This window comes from Cornus florida, unplaced genomic scaffold, assembly GCF_030987335.1.
Source record: "Cornus florida cultivar Cherokee Brave unplaced genomic scaffold, ASM3098733v1 CherokeeBrave_3.0.0_Hap2_Chr11, whole genome shotgun sequence".
Lineage (NCBI taxonomy): Eukaryota > Viridiplantae > Streptophyta > Magnoliopsida > Cornales > Cornaceae > Cornus > Cornus florida.
Window position 1 is genome coordinate 70,673,702 of NW_026775581.1, and position 13,006 is coordinate 70,686,707.

The 13,006-nt window shown below is 37.3% G+C and overlaps 1 protein-coding gene across 1 annotated transcript; it reads right to left on the bottom strand.

Moving 5' to 3' along the window:
- Window positions 1-1,116: 1,116 nt before the first annotated feature.
- Window positions 1,117-11,706, bottom strand: LOC132287134 (DEAD-box ATP-dependent RNA helicase 20). The gene is made up of 10 exons (XM_059789645.1): window positions 11,229-11,706; window positions 10,650-10,912; window positions 7,113-7,292; window positions 6,802-6,963; window positions 6,483-6,637; window positions 4,204-4,296; window positions 3,863-3,948; window positions 3,342-3,568; window positions 1,715-1,945; window positions 1,117-1,498 (listed from the first exon to the last, which is right to left on the bottom strand). Exons 1-10 carry the CDS (start codon window positions 11,282-11,284, stop codon window positions 1,440-1,442), a joined length of 1,512 nt encoding a protein of 503 aa, XP_059645628.1. The 5' UTR covers window positions 11,285-11,706; the 3' UTR covers window positions 1,117-1,439.
- Between the last annotated feature and the right edge of the window lie 1,300 nt (window positions 11,707-13,006).

Consider the following 13,006-nt stretch of genomic DNA (forward strand, 5'->3'; position numbering starts at 1 on the left):
TTCATTGAATTTAGAGGTGAAAGATTTATCATTTCCATTGGATTAAATCCCAAGTTATTGCCTACGAAGTTATAATAAATCATAGTTATAATTGTAAATTTTTGCCAAAAGATCATAACCTCCTATGTCACAAATAAATGACAAAGAATAGTATCCTAATAAATATTTTTTTTGGAAATTCTTTAGTAATTTGAATTTACTAAAATCCTAGTTTCCTTACCAGAAGCACAAAAACATATGAGAAATCAGACCCTATGATCTTTAAGACTTTAAGGGCTAGTTTGGTGTGTCAGAATGAAATAAGAAAAAAGTGGAATGGAATAATTTTTTTTCCATTCTTATATTTGGTGTCAATTTTAAAGTTAGAATTATCATTTTTCACTATTTTTTGAAAATGATCATTCCATTAAAATCATTCCACATTCCAACAAAAGGAATAACCATTCCATTCCCACCTCTATTCTCATTCCATTCCAATTCATTCCACCACACCAAACAAGCCCTAACATTCTTCCACAAAATGAATCATACATCGGTTTTATTTTTATTTTTTTTATTATTATTATTTTTTCACTAGGTTAGCGCGCACAAACTTTGACTTCTTATCATCTAAAACTAATAAGCTTTAAAATCACAAAAATGTTCCCCAACTCCGGAAAAGTTGAATATAATTGGCTATAGAATTCTCACATGCCATATAGTCTACAGGTTATGATGAACCGAAGCTGTTAAACCTCTGGTTGATTTAACTAAAAATGTCCAAGTTTTCCATTGAGAGAACTTTAAAAAGTTATATCGAGATATAGAAATGGAGCTTTGAAATTGAAAAAAATAAATAAATAAATAATTCAATTTTCTAGAACTTTGCACTAAGGCTACATTCGACTACGTGAAATTGGAATCTTAAAATTATAATTGGTAGAATTAGAAAAAAAAACTACACACAAAATTGAACTAAAATTTTCTCCGATTCCAATTCCATGCAATTGAACACCATATTTATTCAATTCCATCAATTCCAATTCTAAAGTTTCAATTCCATGCCGTCAAACATAGTTGAATGATTCTCCAATATAAGAAGCTATCAAGCTAACCAACCAACCATGGGAAGAAATATAGAAAAGAGTGGGAAGTTTTCCTCCCTCAACAACTAATAAATGATGATGCTACGACTCACGTTTATCTTACATAAATTAACCAACTCGGTCACCCAAGTGGATTAAGCAAAGAACATTTGAGCTCCACCTACACATATCAAGTGGACTCCTCTAATTTTAAGAATAGGAGATCATTAAGTTACATGAGTAACATAAGAGGATGGAGAGAAAGAGAGAGTCTGCCATTGATTGACCAACTAGAAAGAAGCCTTCATGACATTGTGAGCGCAATTGCAATGATCTTTCCTCGCAATCATCCAGCGTGTGCATCATTTTCATTAATTAGTTCCATGAACGACCAGCACTGTAACCCCGGCCACGATCTCGGAAACCCCCATGACCTAATTGACATTAAACACAGAAAAATAAATTCAGTAAGCAACATGCACTAAATCAAGTTTACACATACTGAAGGTGGTTCAAACCTAGCCAAAATCTGTGGAGTCCAAAAATATTTTTGCTTGCCAACTCAAATACAACTATTTACAAAGTTTCATGAACATAATATATGTTGTTTATGGCCAAGAAGAAAATAGAAACCACTCCAGTCAACTAACCTGATGGGGGAGGTGCACCACGCCCCATAGCTGCCAGCTCAGGACTGACCTTCTGTCCAGCCTCCTCAAGGATGCTAATAAGTTCTTTCGCAAATCTGGCATTTGCAGCTGTGAAGAAAGTGTACGCTGTTCCTTTGGCCCCAGCCCTTCCTGTTCGACCAATGCGGTGTACATAATCCTCAAGGGATCCCGGAAAGTCATAGTTGATCACAAATTTCACATCCTTCACATCTACCACCCAAAAAAAAAAAAATCAGTTTTGAAGCAATTCAAGGATCCAACACCTTCCCGCCCGCTCAAAACTATGCAGTGAGAATACAACTAAAAATAAGTGTATTTTTAATGCATAACCTGGCCACAGGCAATTCAAATAAAACCTACTCAAATACCATCTAAACCAACAAGAAAACCAAAATGTGGGAAAGCTGTGATCAACAGGAGCTGGAAACCCGAATCTCCATAAAAAGAAATACAGAATTGACACCATCAACCCGTGCTGGATGCAAAACTCTAAATATAAATGTGGATGGGTAGCTTAACCATGACCAGAAATACCCAATCTGTTGCAGTTGCATGGTTAGGAGAGAGTGTTAATTAAATAGATGACCAAAGTGGAAACTCAAGTAGCCAGCTTCATTATCTCACGGTTGCCATAAAAGATGAAGTCAAGTGCCACAAATGAAATATTTCATGCATTTGATGTAATGGGGATGGGTACAACGGCGTTTATAGTAGAATGGCAAAAGGGGAGCACGTAGCCAACCCCTATTTATTGTGACTTGTACAAGGTTTTTTTGAGTGCAGAGTTTTGCATACAAGAGAAATAAAACTAGGGATTTACAAAACAATTTTGAACAGTAACAAATGTCCAAGAGTCAGATTATGGAGATGAATTTGTCAAGGTAGACAAGTGGTAACATCAGGATGGTAAAAATGGAAATTGGCATAAAAGAGAAATTAACGTAACTTACAAAAAATAATAATAAAAAGAAAAAAAATTCATGTAGTAGTATCAAAAGGGTATGTATGAGGGAGACCCAATTGAAATACTCTTGCTAGGCACTGCACAACCAATGAGCACACAATTTGGTAGTACTGTGATTGTAGATAAATTATACTCCAGAAGAACAAAGGGAATACATATAAAGTGAAAAATATGGGATGGTGGGTGGAGGAAAAAAATATATAGAGAACATACTAATCAAACTCATGATTCTCACTATCGTCATTTGCTGAACCCACATAGCCTAGCCAAAAAGGATTAACCAAGACTCAGAAATATTAATTATGAATCTCTAAAGTAATTTCATCAATAATGTATAGGGAAAAATATGAGATAGCGGGTGGAGGGAAAAAAAAAAAACATAGAACATACTAGTCAAAGACATTACTCTCACTAACGTCATTTGCTGAACCCACATAGCCTAGCCAAACAGGTTTAAGCAAGACTCAGAAATATTAGTTATGAATCTCTAAAATAATTTCATCAATAATGTATATATGTTACATGTATGCTTTGGACTTTTGGAAAGATAATAGATATAATCAAGTAATGTCAGACGAAAATAAACCATAGGGTACCATGAAGGATTCGAATTACAACGAAGCACAAATATACTCCACATACCTAAACCACGAGCTGCAACATCTGTTGCAGTCATTATAGGACTCTTGCCAGCTTTGAACTCTGAGAGGACCCAATCCCTTTCTGCTTGACTCTTATCTCCATGAATAGAGAGGGCAGGCCAACCATCCATGCGAAGCTGCCGGGTAATCTGGTCACATCCTTTCTTAGTATCCATAAATATCAGAATCCGACTACCATCCATAATATCCTCCAGCAACTTCACCAATCTGAATTTATTAGGTAATATGAATAAAAACTTCTTCTTCAAATCCCACATGATAAAGAGTTCAAGAATTAAGACCTCCAAGGGCTGTTGATTCAGGTAGACAGCGCCCCCCCCCCCCCAAAAAAAAAAAAAAATACCGTAACAAAAAGATATATTCTTGACCAACTTCTTCAAATCCCACATGATAAAGATCATATCCAAACCCACCCCCCCCCCCCCCCCCTGCGGTGCCCGAAAAAAAAAAGAAAAGAAAAGAAGAAAAAGACTGTAACAAAAAGATATATTTTTGACCTACTTGTTATATTTCTGATTTTCTGAAACAATGTCCACGTGCTGGCGAATTGCATGATTAGCTTTCAATTCTGAAGAACCTATAACCACCTGTGCAAAGTCCGAGAAAATAACCAATAAGAAAACACGTATTCACAGCATTTATGATGGAATCCAAGGAAGTAATAACAAACAAAAGCACAGTATTCTGAAAAAAAAGTAAAGTATTTCAGGAGAAAACCCTCCCAAAGAAAGGGGACTAGCAGCATGTCATGACTGACAACTGCATGAAAATGAAGAGGATAATGTGCCCTCCTAACAAGAGCAGTTCACCATATATTACTCAGATACGTAAGGGAATAGTACCTTGTATGGGTTGTAAAGGAATTGCCTTGCAAGTTGTTCAACCTCCTTGGGCCACGTAGCACTCCAATAAAGCGTTTGACGATCTGGACGAATCTGCATCAAACAAACGATCAAACAACGAGAAGCCATCCCAGAGTAAGCAGAACTGCATAGATGATACATACATATATATATGTGTGTGTGTGTGTGTGTGTGTGTGTGTATCTATATATAGAGAGAGAGAAAGAGGGATGAGCCCCCATTTGTTAATGTGGAAATTGTTTCTGGAGTATGCTCCTGTCTATGACCAACTCAAGCTAAGCATCACAGATGATGTGGCCATCTTATTAGTAGAAGATGCAATTAATCATATACTTCTAAAAATTCGTTACAAGCACAGTGATAGAAAACTCATTGCCAAAAAGCCATAAACTATACCCAAACTCTCGATCAAGCACAAGTAAACCAATTTGTTGTGTACATTTCAATAGCACCAAATCATCTACAAATAATCTGGATAGTGTTGTAAATTAAAAAATGAGTTTCAGGATTAGCAATGACAGGTTGAAGAGAACAAATAAATAATAATAATGATCAACGCCAGCGCCGAATGGGAAGATAGGATTCATATAGCTGACCCCGTTGTTGTTGTAATGATCAACACCAGTGCCGGTACAAGGTTAAACAAAGTTAGAATGTCGAAGGGACATGAGCAGGATCGAGATATTATCAACAACATCAAGCAAAATAAATAAGCAAATTGCTCAACTGACGGTCTTTTAAAATTCCAATGCAAATTTCTTTATAAAGTAAAATATCATCATACAAATTAAGAATACTTTATGCCAGAAATTCAGGTTAAAAGCATAATGAGGAACCAAAAACTCTATATGCATGAGCAACAAATACGCTCATTAGAGGAAGCATTCCATCACGACCTTCCCAGGCTTTCTCTAAAATTCTAAAAGCAAACCAGCAAATAAGATTGAAAACAAACTCTCAATAGCTTTTAAGCGACTCATGCGTATGACCTCTTATCTGCTGAAAGTATAAAATCACATCCCTAAACCCTAGTTGCATGAGAACGGTGATTTGAAGAAACAGAAGTGGTTGTTTGGGTTTTTGTTGTTGTCGTTGGTTCTGTCTGGCATTAACAACTCACTCCCTATTCCCCCCATAAGTATTTAATTACCTTAAACATGCATGAAAAACAATTTATAAAGTAATTTGTGTGTCAGTAAATAGCCCAAATCAATGCAGATTTGATCTATATGTCCTTGGCTTAAAATAAACTCCAAATATAAGGCATTAGAAGTGCCAGTAAAATCTTAGAATTAATATTTACCTAGAAATGTAGGTAACAAGTAAAAACTTATAGAGTCAAGCCTTACCAAGCCGAAATCATAGTCGATCAAGCTCGGTCGTCTAATACAAGCTCAATTTCAAGTTCGAAATCAGACTGAGTGATTTAGCAACAGAGCATGATCAAGCTTTTGGCAAGCAAAACTCAAGCAACTTATATCTGTTTTCAGTCCTATAAACAGAGAGTAGAAGAACATCCCACAGGTAATTACTCATGTTGCTTCCTGACATTCTGAAGGCCATTATCTCTCCCGCCAATGCAGGTGTTAGGACGGGTGGAAGGACCACAGACCCGCCCTTTGCCATTATTCACAGACTTTGAACCCTGAGCTTGTACCACTTTTATTATTATAAAATAAATGTTCACATTGCCACTTGTTTACGTTTTATTTTCCTCTATAAAAAAATGCAATAGCAAAAACAAATCATCATCTTACAATGAATCATACAAGAACGAGAATGGGAACACATATTTCAATACTTGAAATGGTGTTTGAAATTCATACATGTAAATGCATCCACATCCCATAATGGAAGAAATCAAAGTTCTCTTTAAATCATTAGGTTAAGTTTAGTTTCAAACAAAAATTAAAAATTGCTAACCAAACTTAGTTAAATGACATCGAAATGATTAGTCTAATAACAGGCCATTGGGCCAATTGTGTAAGCACTATTTAACACAAGTTAAGTTGTGGAAGCATAGGTCATAATTCTTCCTATCATTTAGGATTTTCATAAATCACCAACATTTCACCATATGCATTTTTTTGGGATTTTAAAATAATATCTGGGTTCATTTCCAAATTTGCAAAAGAAAGCCAAAAATAAAAGGAAAATACATTTGTTTAAGTATGATATGCTTCCCAATGATCAAGATAATATATATATTTATACGTATTCAAGATATACTCCACATGTTGAGTCATATAATTACAAACCTGAGAAACAATTTTTCGAATTTGAGGGTCAAAGCCCATATCTAGCATCCGATCCGCCTCATCGAGCACAAGATATGTAACCCTTCGCAAGTTTGTATGATGAGATTCCATCATATCAATCAACCTTCCCGGAGTAGCAATAACAATTTCAACACCTAAGCCGAAAAAAGGTGATGATGATGACGATGATCATCATGATGATAGTTTGTAATTAAAATAATAATAATAATGATAAAAAGAGGAAGAGCATTAGGATATACCCGATCCATGAACATCACGATACAGTAGTAAAGTCATCTTGAACTTAGTCAGCACCTACCTTTCTGAAGATCACGGACTTGAGGTCCCTTTGGAACCCCACCATATATGCAGGTATTCTTAATCTTTGATGATGCACCAAATTTTGCAGCTTCTTGTTGTATCTGAACAGCAAGTTCACGTGTTGGAGCTAAAACTAACACAATAGGACCATCTCCAAGAGCTGAGAGAAAACAGAGAAGACATTACAACATATGCCCTCCATTGAATCAAAAGAATTACAAAAAAAAAAAAAAGAAAAAAGAAAAAAAGGACAGGAAAAATAAGGGTGTATGCAAACCATAACAATAACTGAAGATAAACTAGGGTTACCTAAAATTGGCTGAGCATTAACATGGACAATTGCAGGCAATAGGTAGGCTAGTGTCTTCCCTGACCCTGTTTCAGCAATACCAATGAGATCGCGGCCTTTTAAAGCCATTGGCCACCCTTGAGCTTGAATAGGTGTAGGTTCAGAGAAGCCAGCCTTTTCAATTTCTTGCAGAACATAATCTGGAATCATAAAGGAACAGTCTACCAATTAAACTAGAAATGAATAAAAATACATCCTGTATACAAAATAATAAGAGTGACAGGGAGATAATACAATAATACAACCAAAATATAAATAATGCTCCTACCAGAAATTAAAAACTGAAGTAAGGATTATAAATTTAGTCTAGTAAATAAACTAGTACAACTACCAGAAATCAAACAATGAAGTAAGGATTATAAATTTATGTCTAGTAAAGAAACTAGTACAACTGCACTCCCATCGTCAAGTAGACACAATGATAGCAGGAAAAATAAGAACAGCCACCTGGTTACAAGAACACTATAAGACAGTGGCCATGACATATCACAAAGCACGCAAAACAACATCCTGCAATAGTGAGACTAAAACTGGGTAATGGCATTATTTTAAGGTCCAAAGGTGACAATAGGCAACACCAAGGGTGTAACCCTCCCACACATCCATAAAACCAATGGACTTGAGTAAAGCAGCATTCAATTTCAAGTATTTGGTGACTACCTAGCACTAGACTACCAAAGTCTCCAGTTAGTTGTAGAGTTTCATGCTGTTAGTTATATTAATAATACCAAAGCCTCCATGTAGTAGAGTTTCATGCTGTCCATCTATTTAGCTCCTCGTGAAATTTGATCTACTCTATTGGATTAATGCGGAATCAAGCAAAGGATGGTTGCTTACCAATGAATTAAAGAGTATTTCATATCTGTCCAATGGCATGTGGTACCTAACCATTTGCAAACACGGCATAACTATCACGACCCGCCCCGCACGTGTAGATATTGTCCGTTTTGCACTCTCTCCTCTCAGTCCTCACAGTTTTGAAAACGCATCTACAAGGTTAAGGGGTGTCCACACACATAAATGTCAATTCCTAAAACGCATGCTCACAAGCCTCATCCAAAATGAATTTGACTCCCCTACGATTGAGTCCAGTCATAGTTGCCGCTAGTCGTGAAAAAATCTCCACAAACCGGCGGTAGTAACCTGCTACCCCAAAAAACTATGGATCTCAAACACATTCTTCGGTTGTTCCCAATTCATCACAACTTCAATCTTCGAATGATCCACAGAGACTCCATCTCCTAACACTACAAGTCCGACGAATTTCACCTCTGATAGCCAAAACTCACAATTCTTATATTTGGCATAAAGCCTATGCTCCCTCAAAGTCTGTGATACATTCCTCAAGTGATCTGCATACTTCTCTTCTGATGATGAATACACTAGGATATCATCCACAAACACCACAACAAATCTATCAAGGTAGGCTACACAATTCATCAAGTTCATGAATGTTGTCGGTGCATTAGTTAAATCGAACGGCATCGATAAAAACTCATAATGCCCCATACCGTGTGCGAAAAGCAGTCTTAAAAACATCCTCCTCCTTGATCACCAGCCTCAAGTATATCTTACAAAAACACTTCAATCCTTGAAGTAGGTCAAACAAATCATCAATCATTGGTAAAGGATATTTGCTCTTGATGGTGACTCAGTTCAGTTTTTGGTAATCAATGCAAGGACTTAAGGGTCCGTCCTCCTTCGCGAAGAGTACCAGAGCTCCCCAAGGTGAAGTACTATGGCGTATGCAACCCTTTATCAAGCAGTTCTAGCAACTGCTCTTTCAGCTCCTTTAATTCTGCCGGCACCATACGATACAGTGCCGTAGAGATAGGCGCGGTACCCGATATGACATCCATATAGAACTAAACTTCCAGCAGTGGGGGACAACCAAATTCTCTAGAAACACATAAATGAAATCTCGCACAAAGAGTGGCAACTCTCCATGTGTCACCCCTACTTCGTCTAGACTAGCTAAGAAGAAGGTAGGACTCCTCCAATCACCAAGATCATGTAAGGATGAAACATGGAAGTCGCCTCTTTCCCCCACAAAATAAAAACAATATCCCTCTGGTGTGCATAGTGTCAATCTCCTTCGATAGCAATCAATACTTCAATAGTAGCCCGAAAAGCTGACAACTAGTTTATCCCGAATATAATATCAAAGACCGTCGTGTCTAGGAGGATAAAATCATATACAAGTCAACGACTGAACGACCCGCAACCTCAACTCATAAGATCGACAGACCCTACCATAAGTAACGCTACCCCCAACTAGTGTATCAATACTCAAAACAGACTCTATAGGTTTCATCTCAAAACCGAAAGCGGATGCAAAGGCAAATGAAATGAATGAATGAGATGCACCTAAATCTACTGATACTCTAGCCCATTAACTAAGGAATCAGAACATACCTTGACGACTCACAGACCTATTGGGGCCTCCGTAGGAGTAACTGCGTAGACACGACCCTGGTCCCTGGCCTCCTCCCTGAGGTCGTAACTGACAGACTCGAAAAACCAGAAGTCGCCCCCTTCTTGGGTCCAGAACTCTGAACTGAGGGTGCAGGCCATGGCAACTGTGGCGGTCTACGTAGGACGCAACTACGCATCACACTACAAGTGTCATGTCCCCAAGGGTAATCCCTCCTCACATGACCCGGCTGGCCACACTGATAGCAAGTCCTCTAACCTCCGACTGACATAAGGCATATCTGTGGGCACTTTAACCGATAATGACCAGGCTGATGACACTGGTGGCATACTATTTGTCCCCGAGTTTCTCTTTGTTTTCTCATATGGCCATATACGTTTTAAGTTGCTAATATCTCTTTCAACCCAAAATGTTTACGATGCATCTTACATCACAAGGCCGTGCAACCATGGGTACAAGTTAAAACGCAACCATTCCCCTCTCCCATACCATACTTGTATCTAACTATATATCTTCCATTTAATGGTTTTCCTCCTTCAGAATGACAATAATTAGTTGGTCTACCTCTTTATCTTTTCCTAATAGAATATAAGTATCCTGAGCTCATTGGTAGCACCAACGCCAAACCTTGTGGAGAGTACTGTGGTTGAAACTTGAAACTCTCTACCTCATTTTAGAGAAGAGGGGAAAAATATATAATAAGAATTGAGATGTTTGAGTGCATACTCGATTACCTAACACAACAAAGGAAAGCCCTTTCCAAACTACAATGAGATGCTTACTGACGACATGGTTTCAACAGACTTTTTGAGCATATATAATGTTAAAAGTTAGTTGTATCCCTAATATTCACCTCCCAGTGCCAGAAGAACCAGCACTCAATAATGAACCCAAAGTTTAACCCAATGTCTAACTAAGTCAGCATATCAACGATGGTGCAACGAATCCAAAAATATGAAAATATATTACAAAATATGAGAAATCTAATCATTAAATAGTTCTCAAATTTATCATTCTCATAACATGATTAAAGGGATTTTCTATAAGAAATCGTGCGAAGTACCTGGAAAGCCAACGTCACGGAAAGCCTTGACTGGCTTAGGCACATCCCGTCCTTCCACCGTGATTTCTCGCCGCCTTCTATACTCCTCAGCCTCACTCTCCGACATTGCCACAACAGAAGGTGACTCGACATAAAAGTTCTTCTCAAAAGGAGTCAACCCATCCAAATCCAACTTCCGGGCTGGCTCCGTCCCCTCATAGTCCCTCCTGCTCGATGAGGAACGGACACCGCCATAACTCGAACCGCCACCAAACCCCAAATCACTGAACAACACATAAATTCACACGAAATGACAACAAAGTCAAAATTCATAAACCAGTGCTGCGCTTCTATTTTCACTGTTGTAATCATAAATAATTGAAGCCCTAAAACAATTCACACATACGCAAACAAAATTATAATGTTTTCGTGAGCCAGTGTTAGAATTTTATTAGAACTAGATGAGTCAGTGTTAGGCTTAATTTCCGTTGTTGTAACGTTAAAAACCAAACCCTACAAAAATTGCATACCTAAAAAAGAAACACCTGTACAAATATATTTATATGGAGAGAGGGGGGGAGAGAGGCGATATAGGGTTACCTTCTCCGGTCACGGTACGAACCGGGGTCGCCGGAGCGGCTGTCATAGCGACTCATGATGTGTTTGTACACTTCTGGGTGAGATTAGGATGGGTATAGATAGTGGTTTGAAAGGTTTTGCAGATGGGTTTTTGAGTTTGTGGATTTTCTCTCCCTACAGAGAAGAGTGGAGCAATCGAAATGGGGACGAAGCCCTCTGGAGACCCGTTTGTGATATGGATACTACCAAGAACGCCTTTGTCAGAGTTGCTGGTTTACTTTCAACTCTACTGTGGTCCGTTTAAAATTAGGGTTTAGGATGTCTTAGATGAGTTTAGGAAATCCTTGTTTGGGATAGTGAAAGACGGTGTTTGTTTCCAAATTATACTGCGTTTAATTTATGTTATGTTCGTTTGGGGGGAGGAATTAAAGAGGATGGAAGAGAGGAAGGGATGGGAGTGTTTTGGCTTGTTTGGTTGAAGGGAAGAGAGAGAGGGAAGGCAAGGAGGATGAAGCATCCTTCTAATAGTTCCCTAAGTAATCATTTTTAGTTCATCCAAAATTGTGCTGAAGTAAGAAAGGAAAGAACGCCATTAACTAATAAATTTATATTACCCAGTACTTCTTATAATTAGGAATGACAAAATACCCGGCTCCATCGGATACTTGCACCACCCTGTCCTAATTAGAACGATTATGAATAGTTAAATGGTTTTGGATCGGAGATAGGGATTAGGATTGAAAACCCCCATAGTTATGGGACGGGAATGGTAAAAGGTCACCCCCTCTCAGTTTAAAATGATAAATTATAATTTTATATTTGTAATTTATTTTTTATTCAATAATATTAAGTGTATGTTGAGCAAATTCTAGTTTATTTTATCTCAATCACTAAATATTTTTTTGTATTTTTTTTATTAGTAATGATATTTGCATCGATTTATTACAGTGAATTATCTAACCGAATGTTTTTGATTAGTTATTTATGCACAATACACTTAAGTGAAAAGTCCCACTTCTTTATTTATACAATTTGTTATAGTGAATTGTTAGACTTATTTCTTTTAATTAATTCATTTACGCATAAATAAAAAAGTGGACCCTCCACTTGTATGTATTGTGCATAAATAACCAATAACAACATTTATTTGAGAATTTTTATTTATTATTTTTGTGTTCTTACAATAAAATTAAGTCTCAAGTTGAAATTGAGAAGTTGAATCTTATTTTTATTCGTATAAGAGAGAGAAAACATTTATTATCATAGTTGAAAAATTGTCCTGATTAATTAGGGATGGCAATTTGTCCCGCCGGGATGGGTACCTGCCCCACCTCACCCCTTTTATAGTGATTTTTGGGGATTATTTAGCTTATTTGGACGAGGATAGTTTTTATTAATGAAAACCTGCACGGGTTTGAGGCGGCGACCTCCCCGTTTAGGTAGATAAATTACTAAATTACTCTTATTTTTATTAGTAAATATTATTAGCTCTAGAAACTCTATGTCACATTTATTCACTTTCTCACTCGTTCTAGAGAGCGACAGAGCCCTACGAACTAAGAACGCTCATACCCTTGAATTTTATGTTAAATTATTAATTACCCATTTTTTATGAATTTTTCCAATAGTTATATAATTGTATTTAAGGAAAAGAAATTATAAAGTAAAAAGAAATTCTAGAGCTAAAGGGGGTGAAAAAGTTAAACGTGGCGGGAATGGGATGAAAAGGCCCCCCGTTTAGGCAGTTTTGGGCGGAGAAGGTACATCCATCCAAAACTGCCTTTGTTGCCATCCCTACA

What these genes read in the sequence shown, in the direction of transcription:
- LOC132287134 (XM_059789645.1), bottom strand. Translation starts at nt 11,284, where the DNA reads ATGAGTCGCTATGACAGCCGCTCCGGCGACCCCGGTTCGTACCGTGAC. An exon ending in AGTCCGTGATCTTCAGAAAG is followed by an intron (nt 6,638 to 6,801) that starts GTAGGTGCTGAC and finishes TTTTCGGCTTAG; the next exon opens with GTGTTGAAATTGTTATTGCT. An exon ending in TGGTGCACCTCCCCCATCAG is followed by an intron (nt 1,499 to 1,714) that starts GTTAGTTGACTG and finishes AATGTCAATTAG; the next exon opens with GTCATGGGGGTTTCCGAGAT.